Below are 17,048 nucleotides of genomic sequence, written 5' to 3' on the forward strand. Positions count from 1 at the left end.
TCCTTAGATCCAATCTCAACTTCCCCTGTTGAAGTTTTGAGCTGTTACCTCTTGTCCTGTCACTACAGTCCCTAATGAAAAGTCCCTGCCCAGCATCCTTATAGGCCCCCTTCAGGTAGTGAAAGGCTGTGCACACATGCTGCAAGAGCAAGAAGAAAAAGGGTTTGTGAGCAACCAACTGGTGTTATGCCCACCAATTAGCACAGCTGCTTCAAACTAGGCTGGCCACTGAATCAGGTCTCCAGTCACTTGGAAAACAGTACATGGACAGGTTTGGAACTCTTATGGTCCTTCCTTGAACTACAGAGCAGGGTAGAGTAGTTAAACTTTGACATAAGTGTTTTGTGTTTACTTGTCTCACCTCCATTTCAGAGAGAAAGTAAAACTAAACTTCACTAGATGTCCCAGGTGACTGAGTTACCAACCTCCTCTTTCACCTGAAGTTACCTGAAGTGCTCAAATTCCCACTCTGGCAATTTTTTGTTACAGGTGGATTTGTATGTATGTCTCTTATGCGGCAGCGGTAACGATGAGGACCGTCTCCTGTTGTGCGATGGCTGTGATGACAGTTACCATACTTTCTGTCTAATTCCACCCCTTCATGATGTTCCCAAAGGGGACTGGAGGTGTCCCCAGTGTTTGGCTCAGGTAATCCGACAAACCATAGCAGTCAGGCTGAAGGCTGTTTCTTCTTTTTGTAGTGTTTTTAAACTCGATCCTAGGGATTGAAAATACAGTTTGTTATTATTTAAGGTTGTGCAAACAATGAGATAAAGAGTAAAACTAAAATGAAGATTGGGCATGCTTCAAATTGAAAAGCTGGAAACCAAAAACTGATGTGCTTTTAACGACTACATTGGGTTTTAATGAGTATCTTTCCTCTGTACTTAAAATTGAGTCTCACTGGGTGCATCAACATGGAGGTCTTCTTATTGCTTAACTCTACTAGAGGAAGGAGACATTAGACTTCACTGATGTTAATGCAGGTTTATCAATAAATAAATACTGTGATTTGGTGAATTAAGCAGAGTAGTTTCTTCTTCTGACTCGGTGAGCTTTGAGACAATCACTTATTTCAGTCAGGGGTCCTGCCTTCTTAGCCGATGCTGTAATAGTAGCTTGCTTGTGTAAAATGTGAGCACAGATTGTCTTATTAATGCATCATAGAAATGATGATCTCTTCAATTGCAGGAGTGTAATAAGCCTCAAGAGGCATTTGGTTTTGAACAAGCAGCAAGAGACTATACGCTTCGCACGTTTGGAGAAATGGCAGATGCATTCAAGTCAGACTACTTTAACATGCCAGTCCATGTACGTTCATGTATTTATCCTGATGCTATGCTATAGATGTGGGGGGTTGTGCTTAGTGTTATATACTTTAACTTTGAGGAGGAGGCAGGAATTCTGCCTTTGAACGGGGTGAAATCACAGTTCCTTATTTACATCAGTGAGTCCGTGTTCTTGCCAGTGTCACGGTTTCTTGTTGCACTGCTGCTGGGTTGATTGGTCCGTGTTTTGGTTTGGGGTGGGGGTTCCACTTTTGAAGTGTCTGTAAGGAAGAGGATGCTCTTTGTCACCCATTCCTGTGGGAACACAGCAGCAGCTTGTCCTTGGTGGAACCACCAAGGTTCCACCTTAAAATGAAGAGTAATAAAGTGCTGCTGCATTTTATTACTGAAATGATTCTGAACTGGTGAGATGCTTCAAGCTAATGGAGGTTCTTCCCTTGCGACAGCTTTGATTTACGTGCTCCTTATAGACTGATTCCTCAGGATATGCTCCTTGTTTTTATTCTTCTCGTATCTAGATGGTCCCCACCGAGCTGGTTGAAAAAGAGTTCTGGAGACTTGTTAGTACCATTGAAGAGGATGTGACAGTAGAATATGGAGCTGATATTGCTTCAAAGGAATTTGGCAGTGGCTTCCCAGTCAGGGGTGGGAAATTTAAAGTTAGACCAGAAGAAGAGGTAGGTCTTCATTAGTTCACTGTGTCCATTTGTGTTGCAGTTCTTCACTAAACAAGTATTTTTGGTTCAAAGCACAATACTAGAACTGGGTTGCAAAGTGTTTGGTTTATGTATATGGCACAGTTTTTGAAGAGGAGAATTATATCAGAGTTTTGAATAAATAAAATGTGCTGCGATCAAGCATTAAAAGCCACAGATTTATCCTCAAAGCTAATAAATAACTTCCAAACTTTAAAAAGTCTCATTTTAACAAAGGTGGTCAGATAAGGCTTGTGAAATGAACAAAGACAATGGAGGGTTTGTCCTTTGACCTGTTTCTGACATTTTTCAGTTGGCAAAGATGCTTTTCCAGTTTTAAGTTCTTGAGTTTTTTACTTCATGTTGTATAAACCTGCGACTGTTCTGTTCAATTTTCAGGAATACCTTGATAGTGGCTGGAATTTAAACAACATGCCTGTGATGGAGCAGTCTGTTCTTGCTCACATCACTGCAGACATATGTGGAATGAAATTACCCTGGCTATATGTAGGAATGTGCTTTTCTTCATTTTGTTGGCATATAGAAGACCACTGGAGCTATTCGATTAACTATCTTCATTGGTGAGTTTGAGGAATGAACCCAGCCTGAGAAGCAATCTCCCTTTCATTCCCCCTTCCCCTTTTTAATTAGTGTACTAAATCCAGATTCACATTGTTCAGGTCAGAATAACTCTTGCAGTCCTATAGCAGCAGGGTTCAATTTGACACAGTGCAATTCCTGCATTGATTTGCTTTTGGATAACGGATCATGTTTTGGAAAGAGACATCCATTCCCAGTTTAAAATCCATGAGAGATGCAGCAGTTACTCCATCAAATGTTTTATTATGCTCAATGTACAACTTTTGTTTTAATCATCTAGCTTCAACAGTCTTAGGACCCTGCATATTTTGTGTGTGTTCGATAGATCATTCTATCATAAATCCTCTCATCAAGCAAACACTTGTCAGCTCTAATCAGGACAGATCTTTGCCATCTCTTTGATAGTTTAAATAGATTGAGCTGTTTCAACTTTTCACCTTGCAGCTTCTCTGGAGTTTGAATTATTCCTGTCACTCCTGAAGCCTCTCAAGCGCTTTCCCTTTCCTTGTTCACATAAATATTCCAGCAGAATAGGAAAACCCCGTCCCAGCTGCTATTCAGTAGATCATCTTTTTGGTCAGTTGTGCAGTTGCTGCTTCTTGAAGTAGCTGCCGCTGTAGCCCGGTCCAGGTAGTCAGTGACTTCAGTTGCTTTCTAAGTACTTGATACAACGACTGAGTGAAGCTAAGTAAATGAGTAATCAGGTTTACATTGTAAATATGATCTTCTTTTGTCATTTTTTCCCCTTGTTTTTTCATCTGGGTCTTCAGTCAGGCTAAATCTGGGCAGGAGAGGAGGTTCTTTGTTTGCAGTAGAAACTGCACTCCTTCTAGGAGAGCTTCCCTCGCTATTGCTAGAATGGTGTTATGTCCCCCATCATTTGTCCCATATTGCATTTAGCGTTTCCAGTCAAGGCCAGAAAGATGTGGAAGTGCATGTATGTGCAGACATGTACATGCAATCACAGACACATGTGAAAGTTGTCCTACGCGCTTTTAATGTGTGGCTTCTCCAGCATGAAAGTCCTTGACATGATATTTACATTTGCAGATGTTCTTCTGTATTTCCCTTCAACTTCGAGGTTTAAGCCTGGGTGGTTTAGCCTATTGGAGAGCACTGTGTAGTTGAGGTTAATACTGGTTTTGGCCAGAGCAGCCAGTCTTAATGACCTACTGCTGAAGAGGCAATGCTCTAAACTCTCAAGAGACTTCAGAAGGCAGGACTGATCTTGTGAAATAGGAGGGATGAATGTCTATCTCCAGTGTTCCCATTTGTCTTGAAGAAGCTTTTATTCTGGCACAGTAGTTTGAGCAGATGGTCCCGAGGGAACCAGGCTACAGCAGCAGAGCTTTCATGGGTTTGAATTGACTTTAAATCCTGTGTTAGTTCTTGAAGTGGGAAAAGGAGAAAAAACTCAAATCTTTGCTTCTAAAGATGCTTGCAAATAAATGTCAGTCCTGGTCAGAGGAAGAGTTACCATCACTGGTGCTAGTATTTGTAGAGGGAGGAACGTGCCAGATAGCAGTGCAGAAAGAACTGCCACCCTCATCTATTCTGCAGCTTGCTGCCTTCATAAAGCTGACACCTTAACATGTCCGTAAGAATTGTGTCTTTCTCAGTTACCTGCTTTGGTGAAGTCAAGAGACCCCTGGTACCGGTATCCTGGTCCAAGTTTAACATAGTTCATAACTGCTGTCATGTGTTCCTTGGCACTGACACTCATCAAGGAGCAGAATTCTTGACTAACCCAGTACTGGGTGAGGACACAGGATGGTTTTTGGTTACATGTATGGCTGGTCTTCAGGAATTCATGGAGTTGTTCCAAGATGATCAGGTCCAAGACTGCACAGTCATTTAACAGAGCATAGTGATGATTCTACTTGTGCTAACCCTCATACCACCGGTGTTAACTGCCCTCCCACAGTCCTTCCCGCTAGCTGTCCTCTTCACCATGGCAGAGGTGCTGTCTGAGTACAAGGATAAGCTCTTTGGTATGAGGGATATGCTTCTGGATTCATACTTCACTCTTTTCTTCTGGAATCCTCCCAATTGCTTCATGATTTATGGGGGGGAGGTGGGGGGAACCCACCACAAACCAACGTACTGTTGGGTCAGCTTTATCCTGCCAGCTCTTCAGGAGTCTTGGGATAAAGTGATTTGGCTGTTACCTTCTTCCATAGATACCTTCCTTAACATTGTTCTTTATACGGGATGGGAAGGTGCTTTCACCTCTGGTTTGCAGCGAGCCACCTTCATTCTAAACTTGAAGCAGTGTCTATTGGAACATATCTGCGTAACCTTATTTTTTCTCAACCGGCTTGCACTGGGTTAAGCTGTTGCTGCTCTGGATGTGGATTCATTTTTTTTCCTTGGTGTCTTTTGCATAACTGGGAAGTTTAATTCCTACTTACTTTATGTTGCTTTTATGGCAATTACCCACAAGACAGAAAGAACAGGCTTTGGCTGTTAGATCCATCGGGGAGTTTGTGTCGTTTGAGTCAAACAGCTGATGTTTTGAAGTTGTGCTGGAATCAGCAGAACATCACTGAGGACTTCTTCAGTCTTCCCTCTTCCCCCCATGCCCTGCACACACACACACACCCACACCCCCCCCCCACACACACACACCAGTATTTTAACCATGTGCTCAGAAATACAGTCAATTACATCTTAGGTCTGGAGGAGGGACCTGTGTGACATGTGACGGTTCAGGAAGGTCCATAGTCCTTGCATTCCTTCCTGGTGATAACCCCTTCTTTTGACATGGTGTGTTTTAAAGCAGAAGACTGAAAATGTAACTTAAAGATTGCTTATATTTAACTTTTTTTAATAATCTTGCAGGGGGGAGCCTAAAACGTGGTATGGAGCCCCAGGGTATGCAGCTGAACAGCTGGAGGATGTAATGAAGAAGCTTGCTCCAGAGCTATTTGAATCTCAGCCAGATCTCTTGCACCAACTTGTCACCATAATGAACCCGAATACTTTGATGGCCCACGGAGTGCCTGTATGTTGTTGGACTCCTGTGCTACTCCCCCAAACCCAACCCTCTGCCATTTACACTGAATTCTACTTCAAAGCTGCTAATTGAAGCTACTTTTATTACAGAGGTGGTGTGGTAGTTTCCATGTGTGTGGTATCTTCCTTGTCTAGTATAATGTGCCCGTACAGATGAACAGATGGGCAATAGAATCATTGCTTTTGGAATTGCTTGGCAAACTCTTCTCTGGAGATCCACCTTTAGTGTATTTCTATTTCTGTACCTCAGCTGCAAAGTTTAGTCTTGACCTTTGAAACAATGGCAGGAGCTCTTCCTATGTCTGGTTAATCAGACACAGGTTTTTTTTGGCAGATCCTGGCAAGGGGCCAGAACCCGTTCTTCCTTTATTTGTCATCCACATCCTCTTTATTTTTCCTGGATAAGTTCTTAGGTGTTTAAAAACATTTTCCATCAGTTTCCATCATATTCCATGTTAGATTATTTGTGGGAATTATGTCCCTTTACAACTGAATTAGCTTTTGACTGGCTGACCTTGGGACTGAAAGGGAAATCTGGAAAAAGTTGCAAAGTTCGTGATGTTTGCTATGCTTTGAGAGACTCCAAAATTGAAAGGTGCAGGAAGCCCTGCCTGCTTTCATGCTGATTGCATAGCACCAAACCCCAGTAGATTTACAATGGTGTGAACTTTTGAGTAGGTTCCAAACTTCTCTTCCCCTTCAGCTGCCCGTTGAAGAGAGCCTTCCTGTGCTTCACCTGCAGAACTGTACGCAGAGTAAAGTGCAGAAGGCACAGGCAGGTGGCTTAAAGCTGCTTAGTGTGTGGGTAGAGCTGCACAAAACCCCTTTGCTTTCTGGGGTTTCGTATGACAAGTTACCAAATGCCAGTTGTGATTCTTGGGTTTAAAACTATCCAAAATCGTTACAGAAGTTCTAGGAGCTGGACATCCATATTCTCTTCAGAGCTTTCAGTTCTGTTCAGGTTTCACCTAACACTCGTCTGCTTTCTCCTAGGTTTATCGAACCAATCAGTGCGCTGGGGAGTTTGTGATCACCTTTCCAAGAGCTTATCACAGTGGCTTCAATCAGGGTTTCAATTTTGCTGAAGCTGTGAACTTCTGCACAGTCGATTGGGTAGGTTCCCAAACCAGGGTTTAATGAAGTGTGCAGGTCCGAAGTTGTTCCTACCTGATGCACAGCTGTAATTCACCCCCTCCACACCTCTCCCCCACCAAGAAATGGTCTTAGCTATTTGGAAATGTAGCCCATCTCAGATTTAAAAAACCTCACTTACAAGGAGGAGATCAGTAAAACTGGAATCGAGGTTTCTTGCATTGTGACTGTGGTTTTGTTTTTGGCTTGCCTTGGTTTTGGTTTTCCTTTTGTCCTTCCACAGATTTCATACTGCACTCTTAACACGTAACCTCATTGTAACCTGAGCACCATTCACTGTTGGGCAGTCCTAAAATAAAGCTATGAGTAACCTGCCCAGCTCATAATGAATTGCTTACTCTGCCTTGGGTTAGTTAGGGACTTCATGGAGTCAGCAATTTCTCATGCTGCAGCACATAAACCAGCCATATAATTCAAGAGGGTCCAGTGTGCCCTAAATCCTGCCCTTGACGGGGCATCCCTCGAATGGTGAGCATAGGGCAGGTATATGTACTCTGCCCTTTGACACTTTCCCAGCCTCTGTGTATTTTTAGCTTGGGTCTTCCTGAGACTACTGTAATTTAATGATTTAGTTACCTCTAATTACGGTCTCTTCCAGATAGGTCGTTCCCCCTTGTGACCTGCACTAGCCCGCTTGTACCCACAGTGCCCACTGTAAGAGAATTGTAAGCAGACCTGGTTTACAAGAGCTCAGGGTCTTGATTTCTCTAGTCCTACATTCTGAATTGGGAATATTTTGCTAGAAGGGTTTGTCTTAACCTCCCATTTGGGTAGTGTTTGGTTAATAGGACAGAACTTAGTCTCTGAATGTAACTTTCAAGTTGAACTCTTCATTTATTTCCTGTTTCTCAATGCAGCTGCCATTGGGTCGCCAGTGTGTGGAACATTACCGTCTGCTGAACCGTTACTGTGTGTTTTCTCACGATGAGATGATCTGTAAAATGGCTTCCAAAGCAGATGTTCTTGATGTGGTGGTAGCATCCACAGTTCAGAAAGACATGGCTATTATGATTGAAGATGAGAAGAGGTTGCGTGAGAAGGTTGATAAACTGGTGAGTTTGAGTTGTAGGAAATGATACTATAATGAGAACAGTTGGAGCAGTGGGACTTGTGCTCTGCCGTCACTGGCTTAGAGCTGCGTGGTACCTTCCTGAGGAGCACTGTTGATTTCAGAGGACCACTTGACTAAAGAATCATTTATCATGCACCTTGTTTTAACATCCGCCCTTCAATATTGTTCAGAATGCCTCTTTTTTAAAGTAACTATTTGTTCTTACAGTAATGTAGTCAGAACAGCTGATTTTTCGCTAACCTGGATTTGTGTGTACCTGGTTTTAATATCTTATTTCTAAATGTCACTATTCCTTTGATAACTTCAGCTTCTGATGTTCTAGCTTGGCATAATTACCTCTCCATTAGACTTTGAGGTGATTTAACACTGTTTTGCAGGGAGTGACTGACTCGGAGAGGGTGGCTTTTGAGCTGTTTCCTGATGATGAGCGACAGTGCTTGAAGTGTAAAACCACCTGCTTCATGTCTGCTGTTTATTGTCCCTGTAAACCTGGATTACTGGTATGCTTGTACCATGTCGAGGATCTCTGTTCTTGTCCCGCCTACAAGTATAAACTGGGGTAAGCTTTACATAGCAAATAACACTGTTATTAAGTTATTTGTTGTACGTGTTTGATAGTCTAGTGCCTGCTCTGTTTTGTCAATGGTGCTAGTCTCAGTATTCTGTTTCTCTCAGTCCTTTGCAAATACAGTGTCTTTTTTGTGCTTGAATACAAAGACTCTTTCTTTTCAGCATTCAGCTGCTCTTGCTCTATAATGGTGAAAATTGCTGGATAAGTTAGTTTGCTTTTTTATTACATCAGTAAGGTCATCGTTCGTTACATCCAGTCCTTGTGCGTGACATTTCTTGCTTTTGTTAGCTTGGCTCCCTGTTGTCATATTTCCTTCGCTGTTGTTTGTCACATCTTTATCCTGCATGGATGTAGCATGTCCTAAGTCAACTTCACAATTGCTTCAGTTGCAATATTGAAATTGTTTTTGAAGCAATTGAAATGTTGAATTTGTGTTACGAGGAACATGGTGTGGATGTAGGTCTTAACAGGATCACTCTAGGTGCAAAGTAGATCATTTCTGTGTTGTATGGACTAACCCATGTTCATGTCCCTCCTTTGTACCCTCCTGCTCTCCACAGTTTTTGCTGAAGAGTTTGAATTCTGTGCTACTTGTAGGTACCGCTACACCCTGGAGGAACTCTACCCAATGATGAACGCGTTGAAGATGCGCGCGGAATCGTACAACGAGTGGGCTTCCAACGTTAATGAAGCTCTGGAGGCAAAAATTAACAACAAGAAAAGTAAGCGTCTTGTCTGTTGTCTGCAACACAGAATTTGCCAGTTTCTGCTTTCTGAACCTTAGCACCTCTAATGTGACAATCAGAGGAAATCGTACATCATCTCATGGTTTAAAGTAACTGCGCTAAGCTGCCTCTGTGTGAGAAGCTTGTAAATCTCTTTGCTACAAAATGTAACTGAAGCTGAAATAGAAATATATTTAATATGTTGTGTTACTCAGCTTCACCATTTAAAATCCATCACCAAGGGAGACTTTTATTAACTTAGCCCCTTTCCCAAAAGGTCTCATCAGTTTTAAGGCTTTGATAGAAGAATCAGAAATGAAGAAGTTCCCAGACAGTGATCTTCTGCGACACCTCAGGCTGGTTACGCAGGATGCAGACAAATGCGCCTCTGTTGCACAGCAGCTTCTCAATGGCAAAAGGCAAACCAGGTAAATGCTTCTGTGTGTGTGTGCTCAAAGTGGAGTCAATGAAGGTGGATGTCACTGGCCAGTGATAGATGCAAGTGTTCTGGGTAGACTTAAAAACGCAAGTAATCATTTTGTCTTCTCAAGAGAGCCATCTGTTACAGAGAGGTTCACCTTTACTGCATGTAAGAAGTTAAACATCCTGAGCTTTCGGTCTCTTCTTCCTCTGTGTTTGACAGTTGGGCAGTAAATTCACTCTAATATACCCTGAAAGGAAATATTGGTGTGGTATTTCCAGACAAGTAACACCTAAAAAGGTCCAGTCCACTTGTCTTTGTGCCATGGGGGCTGGAAATCTGTCAGGGGTGCCTATGTCATTATATTCATTACACTTTGTCTTGTGGAAAAATAGTGTCTTAAATTCCCAAGCTGCTGCTGCTGGGAATACTGTATGAGATCTCTGAGAAATCCTTGCTCACTCCTTGGCAGCACTTGTGTTAAATCTTTATAGATGGGTTATTTGCTCAAGGAATTTGAAGATACAGCAGGGTTTGGGTAATACATCATTTGTGAACTAGATTTCTGCTGCCTGCTGCTGCTGGCAGTTTCCATGTCTGAAATGAGTTGAGAGGAGTCAAAAGATGCAGAAGGATGAGGGCAGATCTGCTCGTTGCATCAGTTTGATGGTGGCTGTACTGATGTACCAGCCTTTCTCTTGGGGATCACAGATGATTATCTGTTGCTGATTCTTCACCCAGACTTAAAATGGCTGCATCTGTGGCAGGTTTCTTGGAAAATCTTGGGTTTCTGCCTGCAGAGGACAACGTTGCTCAGGTCCAACCACCTTAAAAGTGTGAAGTAGTTGAGAAAAGACTGTTTTTCTTTTGTCCTATCTGGACAATTTTCACCTGCTTCTGCTGCTTTGACCAACATGGTGGTTGTCAGAGCAGTTGCTTTTTTGCTGGTGTAACTGCACTGTGTGGTTTCTGCATGTTACCTGCCTCAGAAGACATCCTGTAGCTTGTTACTCCCTGTGTTCCTGCAGTACTTTAAGGCCAACTTTGAATGACTTCAGTAGTAAAACTTTCAGCTGCTATTTAGACATCATTCTTGTAGCTGCACTTAGCCCTCGTAGCGATCTTTGCATGACGCTTTGTAGCAAGGACTCGATAAAAGTTCACCTTCACTGTCTTGCCAGCACAAGAGGATGAACTCTCTGTCACAGCAATGTAAGAATATTATATCAGGAAATAAAAGATCCAGCATTCCAACAGGCATGGCCTCTGCCAGATAGGTAATTCCTAACCCAGAGATTGATGGCACCGTTATTGAAGGACTTGTCCACTCCTGATCACTTCCTTCACTGAGTGTTGAAGCATCTCTTCCCTTTCTGGCATCCCCAGTCTGTATTCTCCCATCCTTGCTATTTGCTCAGGCCTCTTGATGATGAACTTGGAGAAGCAGCCAGGCCCTTCCCAGCTGTTCTGTGCCAGATGAGCTCTTCCAAGAGTCCTTCCTGCTCTATATCTATACCATCTTTGCCTGGTTTGGAAAGAGCCAGGGGCAATTTTTACCTTCATTTCCTTGACCGGGTCTGTTCTGTCACTGTGACTGTGTGTCCACCTTTCTCACAGCTGTATTTGTCAGCTCCTTCAGCATTACAGACTGTGGTGAATGACCCAGCCAGTGCTGCAGTGATTCTGCCTAACATTTGATTCATGCTTTGACAAACTTTTCTTTATGGACTAAGTGTTTTGTTCTGAGTTTGGAAGTCGAGCAGTAGACTTGGCTCTACTGGAAAGGTCATCCCTGTTAATTGTGGTGGTCAGTGATACTCAAGGGTCCCCTCCTATATAATACACTCAACAGTTCCTGGGGAGAAAAGACCAGGATAGATGATAGATGTTCTCTTGGAGTAAATCCTGTGACTCCAGCTCATCACCTTCTCTGTGGTACCTGAAGGACGGGCTGTACTTCCTCGTTTGCTTTGGTTCTTGTGGTGGTGAGGGATGAGCAGTTGCTGCTTGGAAGATTGTTCTGTGACCGGCTGTCTGAATTGATCCAAGGGATCCCAAGGACCGTGTAGCCCTCATTCCTCTCTGGCACTGGAAGGAAAAAGCAGGGCAAGCACAGAGGGATGTTCTCACTATCGATCCCCTTCCTTCTCTAGGTCTGATGATACCTTTTCTGCTGCTTAGTCTCCAAGAGTTTGGAGACCTTGTGCTTAGAGATCTTTGTGATTAATAACCTGGATGGGCATAGGCTCTTCTGGGAATACTGCTTTTTAGGCTCATGTAATTTCAGGTTATCAAAAATGTGCGTGACAGTCGGACTTGCACTTTACGTGTGTGAATATGTAGAGAAATACTTCCTTTTCAGACTTGATCCTGCAGAGCTTCCGCAAAGCCCAGTAAACCATTGTAAACCACAAACCAGCCTCTGTTGTACCTGAGGTTTGGAATTCATTTTATTCTGCTTACTATGGAACTACGGGTTTTGGACCTCCCAATGTGACCTTGCATAGCCTTCAAAACCACCTCTTTTTACCATAAAATGGTAAATTAAAATTTCCTAGTGTTCACATTGCAGTTGTGCCGGCACATCCCACCGAGCTCTTGCTTTCCTCTTTTTGTTTCAATGACATATTGTGGGTTAAATCGGAGCCAGCATTGTAAGAGATTTCTTTCCTTTTCTGTTCAGGGTTCTCAGACCCAGTTAATACTGGCTTGAGTTCAGAGAGGTTTTTAATATTAGCCAATTTGTTAACACTTCTAAGCCGCTCGTTTGATACAGAGCTTGTAGGTAAAAATGAGAATGATGATTTCAGCGTGAAGAGGATTTGTCAGAAGTGCCTACATGACCTGTAAAGATAAAACCCATTCACAATTGGGATTTGGTCTCCTTTGGAACGGGCATGGGGAGAGCGCACTACAATAGCTATTGCAACATTAACTGAATAGTTTATCCACAATTACTTTGTGTTCTGGAAAAAGGCTCAATTTTATTCCATAATAACCAGTGCTCTTCCAAGAATGAAGAGTTATTCCAGAATACTATTTAATATGAAATAGTGTTTTCAACAATAGCTCATTCTGCTGTAGCTAAAGGAAGCTTCCCCATGTACGTATGCCCTGGGCTGCTGGATGCTTCGGAATATTGTGTTGTTTGTGAGTAAAGCTCATCTTACACAAAATCATAAGCAGATGCCTGAGAAGTTTAGAGTTTATTTTCTTGTTTAGTGGCACCCAACAGAGTTGAATTGTGTGATTGCAGGTACCGCTCCGGAGGAGGCAAGTGTCAAAATCAGCTGACTGTGAATGAGCTGAGGCTGTTTGTGAGGCAGCTGTATGCTCTACCCTGTGTCCTCAGTCAGACACCCTTACTGAAGGTAACCTGCATAATTCTAGGGGAAGGAACACGAGCGTTTGTCCTAGTGATGTATTTGCACTGTGTTAATCTCCTGTCTTACTGGTTGCTCCAAGAATAAAATCAATTGAACTGGCAGATCTGGGTAACTTGTGCACAGGAGGTGCATAAGAACAGAGCTCTCTGTCCTGCTGGTGTCCACGGTCACTTGATTTTTATACTACATAAGGCAATCGAAGTGGTAATGCTGTATGAAGTAATGCAAAGAAGCAGCAGGGTGACTTGCGTAACTCCAGACTAAAAGTTTGGGCTCAGTTAACCAGTCTCCTCTTAAGAGTGAAGCCAAGTTTGAGAATATTCAAAACTCCGAAGTGCTCTGAGTGACAGTTCGCTTCAGAGCACTTTGTTAATCAAGAGCCAGCTTTCTCATAGCCTTGTAAACAGATACCTCCTCATGCCATCAACCCATGTGCCAGGAAAAGCACAGATAGCCCTAAGACAAAGCTGCCAGCCAGGCTCCCCAAAAGCTTGTTCCAGCAGAGTGCCTGCTGCTCAGGGTGAGTCAGACTACTTTGTCTCCCATGACCAGCAGCTAATGCTGGTTATTTGCTTGCCAGCTGATCAGCCCTCAGCCAAATTGCAAATAAGTTAAGATTTGGTTTCAGAATTTGCCAAAATGTTGCATATCGTAAAGGAAAATAATTATGTGCAGCTCTAATTCCTGTCTTAAAGGAGAAGGGCTTTGCATGTTTGTGACTCGGAGAAGCAGGAGATGCAGTGTCCAGCTCCCTAACTGGCTCTTAAGTGTCTGCACCATGCTGAGAGACCAGTGTCGTGTAACTTTTGGATTAGAATAGACCAGCTCAGCTTTATGATTGTTGCTTTGAAGCTTTATTGGGTCTGGAATGTGTGAATCAGATTTTATGTAATCCTGTTTACAGTTATTTGTTTATAGCATTGTAACTCTGAAGTTATCTTCCTATTTAAAAAGCAGAAGTTCAGCAATGCCAGACATGCAAACAGTTCTTCTCCATCTGGCATTCTTGAACAGGGAAATATCAAAACACATATGGTCAGGGGATTCTTTTATACCATCCTCAACAATCCTAAAATATATGTAGTCATGCGAATTAGGGTGTTAATACAAATGTCAGTTCCTGGAGATCAGTTCACACTTTAATATATCTCTAAATAGGTTTTATTTCCATTATGGGTGAGATTGCCTGTTCTGGCAAACAACCTTCTTGGCAGTATACCAAGACATCAGCTATGAAGGAAGAACTTGCTGCTGGAATAGCATTTCAGGCAGTACTAGGAGCACTGGGCAGGATGGCTAGATACAGAATAACTCCAGCCTTTGCAGTGAGGTTACTCTGACTAGCTGTCCGTGATGCTGGGTGAAGTGCAAACAGCCACAGAGGGACCTTTTAGGGGTAACTGGCTGTTAAACGTGTGGAGGGAGAGCAGGTGTTGCACTGCATGAAACAGTGAAATGCCTGTGGCTTACTGGGACTGTGGTGCGGCTCAAAAACCTTAACAGTGCAGGAGAAATGAACCGCAGAAGCTCCGTGTGCTCCCTAGCATTTTTCAAAGCCTTCTTAATCTTAACCTTGCTGTTCTTCAGCCTCCTTAATCATTGCAGAACAAAGCCAGAAAAAGCACTAATGGAACATTTTAGATGTCCCTTTGTATCCTTTTTATTCTTCTAAGACCTCTTTGACACCTGTCTCTTGGTTCAGAAGGGGTTTAGAGTGGAATCCCCTTGTTCTGTGATCCTCAGGCTTGCAGACACATTATGTATGAGGAGATGTACTGTGTGTTGAAGACACACTCTGTCATGATAACTTGGCAGTGGGGTTTCTTTTCTCTGATGTATTGTTTCATTTGTGTATTTCAGGATCTTCTTGATCGTGTGGAAGCTTTTCAACAGCAAAGCCAAAAACTCCTTTCTGAAGAGATGCCTAGTGCTGCAGACCTGCAGGAGCTGCTGGACGTCAGCTTTGACTTTGACGTTGATCTACCCCAACTGGCTGAACTGCGGGTCCGCCTGGAGCAGGCACGCTGGCTGGAGGACGTGCAGCTCACTTCCTCAGACCGCAGCTCTCTCACTCTAGATGATATGAGACGTCTCATAGACTCAGGTGTTGGACTCGCTCCCTACCCAGCAGTGGAGAAAGCGATGGCGAAGCTGCAGGAGCTGCTTACTGTGTCTGAACACTGGGATGACAAAGCCAGAAACCTGATAAAGGCCAGGTAGAGGCTAAGTCTTTGTGTTGAGTTTTGTAGTTCCAGGAGCTGTTTAAAGTGGAAATAGTTGGATTTGCTTCTGAAGGGGCTCTCTTGTGTTCACCCAGTTCACAACATGAAGGCAGATCTTCTGCCATCCAGAAGGGGGAAGGGATGGAAGAGGGGAGATGAGTTGCCTGAGCAATTTTAGACATTGCGGTTTCTTCATGGTGTTTGTGGTGCTCCACAATCATTGTGCGAATTCTCCATTTGACACCAGGAAGGGTTTTAAGACACCTCTTCATTCCTTTCCGCCCTCATCCCTCCCCCAGCGTTAGACTGGAGGATGTACGTCCAGATGGAGCTGGAATATGTGCCACCAACTGGTTAAACTGTATTAGATGGACTATTTCTAACACTGAGGAGGTTTTTCCAGATGAGCTGGTGCAGGGGAAAAGGAAATCAGGCAAATACAACTTAGTAGGAAAAATGGTTCTGCTCATTGCTTTGACCTTCTGATTTATAAAGTAAAACGGGGGAGAGCACAGTCTACTTCAGGCTTAAAAAGATGACATAAACTTGTGTGTAAGGTTTCTTCTCTGAGGATTCCTCACTTTTATGTTTGAGAATTCCCCACAGCCTCCTAATTCTGAACCCATTGAAGTGTTTCTTACTCCTGAGTGATGCTACTGTTTGAAATGGTAACTTCAGAGAGCTCAGAACTGGAATAAGTTTGGGATTAACCTCCAGATTGCAGGTGCAATTGCGTTTGTGCCTTTCTAAGATAGCAGAATCCAATTGTGAAGTCCAGAAAAGCCACCTTTGGGGGGGGGGGGGCGGGGTTTAACCTTCTAAAGCAGGATCTCTTGGCTGGTACTGGTTTTAAGGTTCAGTGTGCATTTGAGGATCCAAGGTTCTTATCAGTCAAAAGTTACTAAATGTTAAATCTCCCTTAAGCCCACACGTAGGAGTATTTCTAGTAGGAGTCTATAGCAGACAAATGTACATTTCCAGAAGCACGCCTCTGTTACTAATGCTCTGGTGGTACAGGCTGCACCTCTGGTACTGACATAACATTGTTATCTGCTGTAGCCCTCAGGCTTTAATAAGCCAGATGAGCAGAACCTCCCCCCCATCCTCGTGTTGCAGTGTTTGACACTGAGCTGTGTTCTTTACATAGACCCCGGCAGACACTGAGCAGTCTTGTAGCAGCAGTGAAGGAGATAGAGGAGATCCCAGCCTATCTCCCCAGCGGTGTCGCGCTGAAAGACGCGGTGCAGAAGGCCCAAGACTGGCTGCAGGAAGTGGAAGCTCTGCAGGTATGTAAGCTGCATCACCCCTGCTCTGCACCGTCATGCGTTTTGGTGCTTCAGGATCACACTGAAGTCAGAATGCTTCATCTCGTTGCCTTAGACATGGTGTACTTAAGCTCTGGGTGCTGTTGGTTTTACTTTCTGAAGCTGATTTATAATCTTCACCTTTTCAATTAACTGGGTGCAGTGAAATATATAAAGGAGCTATTAAGAAAAATCTAAAGTTAAAAAGATGTTATATTATAGAACTTTACCTGAAAGTAAGTTTTGCTTTGCTTCATCGCATTTTAACAGTTACCTGGTACTCAGATTTCTGTGTGCCATTGATTCTATGACTGTGCATCTTGCTGCACTCCTGTAACACACACTATGGAGTGGGTGACCCAGTCAAAGTTCTGCTTGCTGACTCCTGAAGAAACAAATCCCATAAAATCTTTAACAGTCACCTATAATATTTTTTCACATCCTTCATTTGCCTGACTAAATCAGGAACTTCTGACCTGATGGCACAAGAATATTCATAATTACTGGTGGTGGAATGGCCTCTTCTGAGGCCCCGTAGAACCATAGAATTCATTTGCCATTTCCACATTGGTATCATTAGTGGTATTATCAGTGTT

At 43.2% G+C, this 17,048-nt stretch overlaps 1 protein-coding gene across 4 annotated transcripts in view; it reads left to right on the top strand.

The window, feature by feature from the left end:
- The window catches only part of KDM5B (lysine demethylase 5B), a 50,607-nt gene that overhangs the window by 23,283 nt on the left and 10,276 nt on the right, over positions 1-17,048 (top strand). For all 4 annotated transcript variants that reach the window (XM_065698137.1, XM_065698139.1, XM_065698136.1 and 1 more), the window contains 13 exons: positions 490-648; positions 1,192-1,311; positions 1,808-1,966; positions 2,384-2,565; positions 5,426-5,588; positions 6,593-6,712; positions 7,609-7,803; positions 8,201-8,382; positions 8,992-9,116; positions 9,397-9,547; positions 12,797-12,911; positions 14,787-15,142; positions 16,296-16,434. In XM_065698137.1, coding sequence (XP_065554209.1) covers positions 490-648; positions 1,192-1,311; positions 1,808-1,966; positions 2,384-2,565; positions 5,426-5,588; positions 6,593-6,712; positions 7,609-7,803; positions 8,201-8,382; positions 8,992-9,116; positions 9,397-9,547; positions 12,797-12,911; positions 14,787-15,142; positions 16,296-16,434 — 2,166 coding nt within the window. The remainder of the gene's footprint in view (positions 1-489; positions 649-1,191; positions 1,312-1,807; positions 1,967-2,383; positions 2,566-5,425; positions 5,589-6,592; positions 6,713-7,608; positions 7,804-8,200; positions 8,383-8,991; positions 9,117-9,396; positions 9,548-12,796; positions 12,912-14,786; positions 15,143-16,295; positions 16,435-17,048) is intronic.

This window comes from Lathamus discolor, chromosome 19 (assembly GCF_037157495.1).
Source record: "Lathamus discolor isolate bLatDis1 chromosome 19, bLatDis1.hap1, whole genome shotgun sequence".
Classification (NCBI taxonomy): domain Eukaryota; kingdom Metazoa; phylum Chordata; class Aves; order Psittaciformes; family Psittacidae; genus Lathamus; species Lathamus discolor.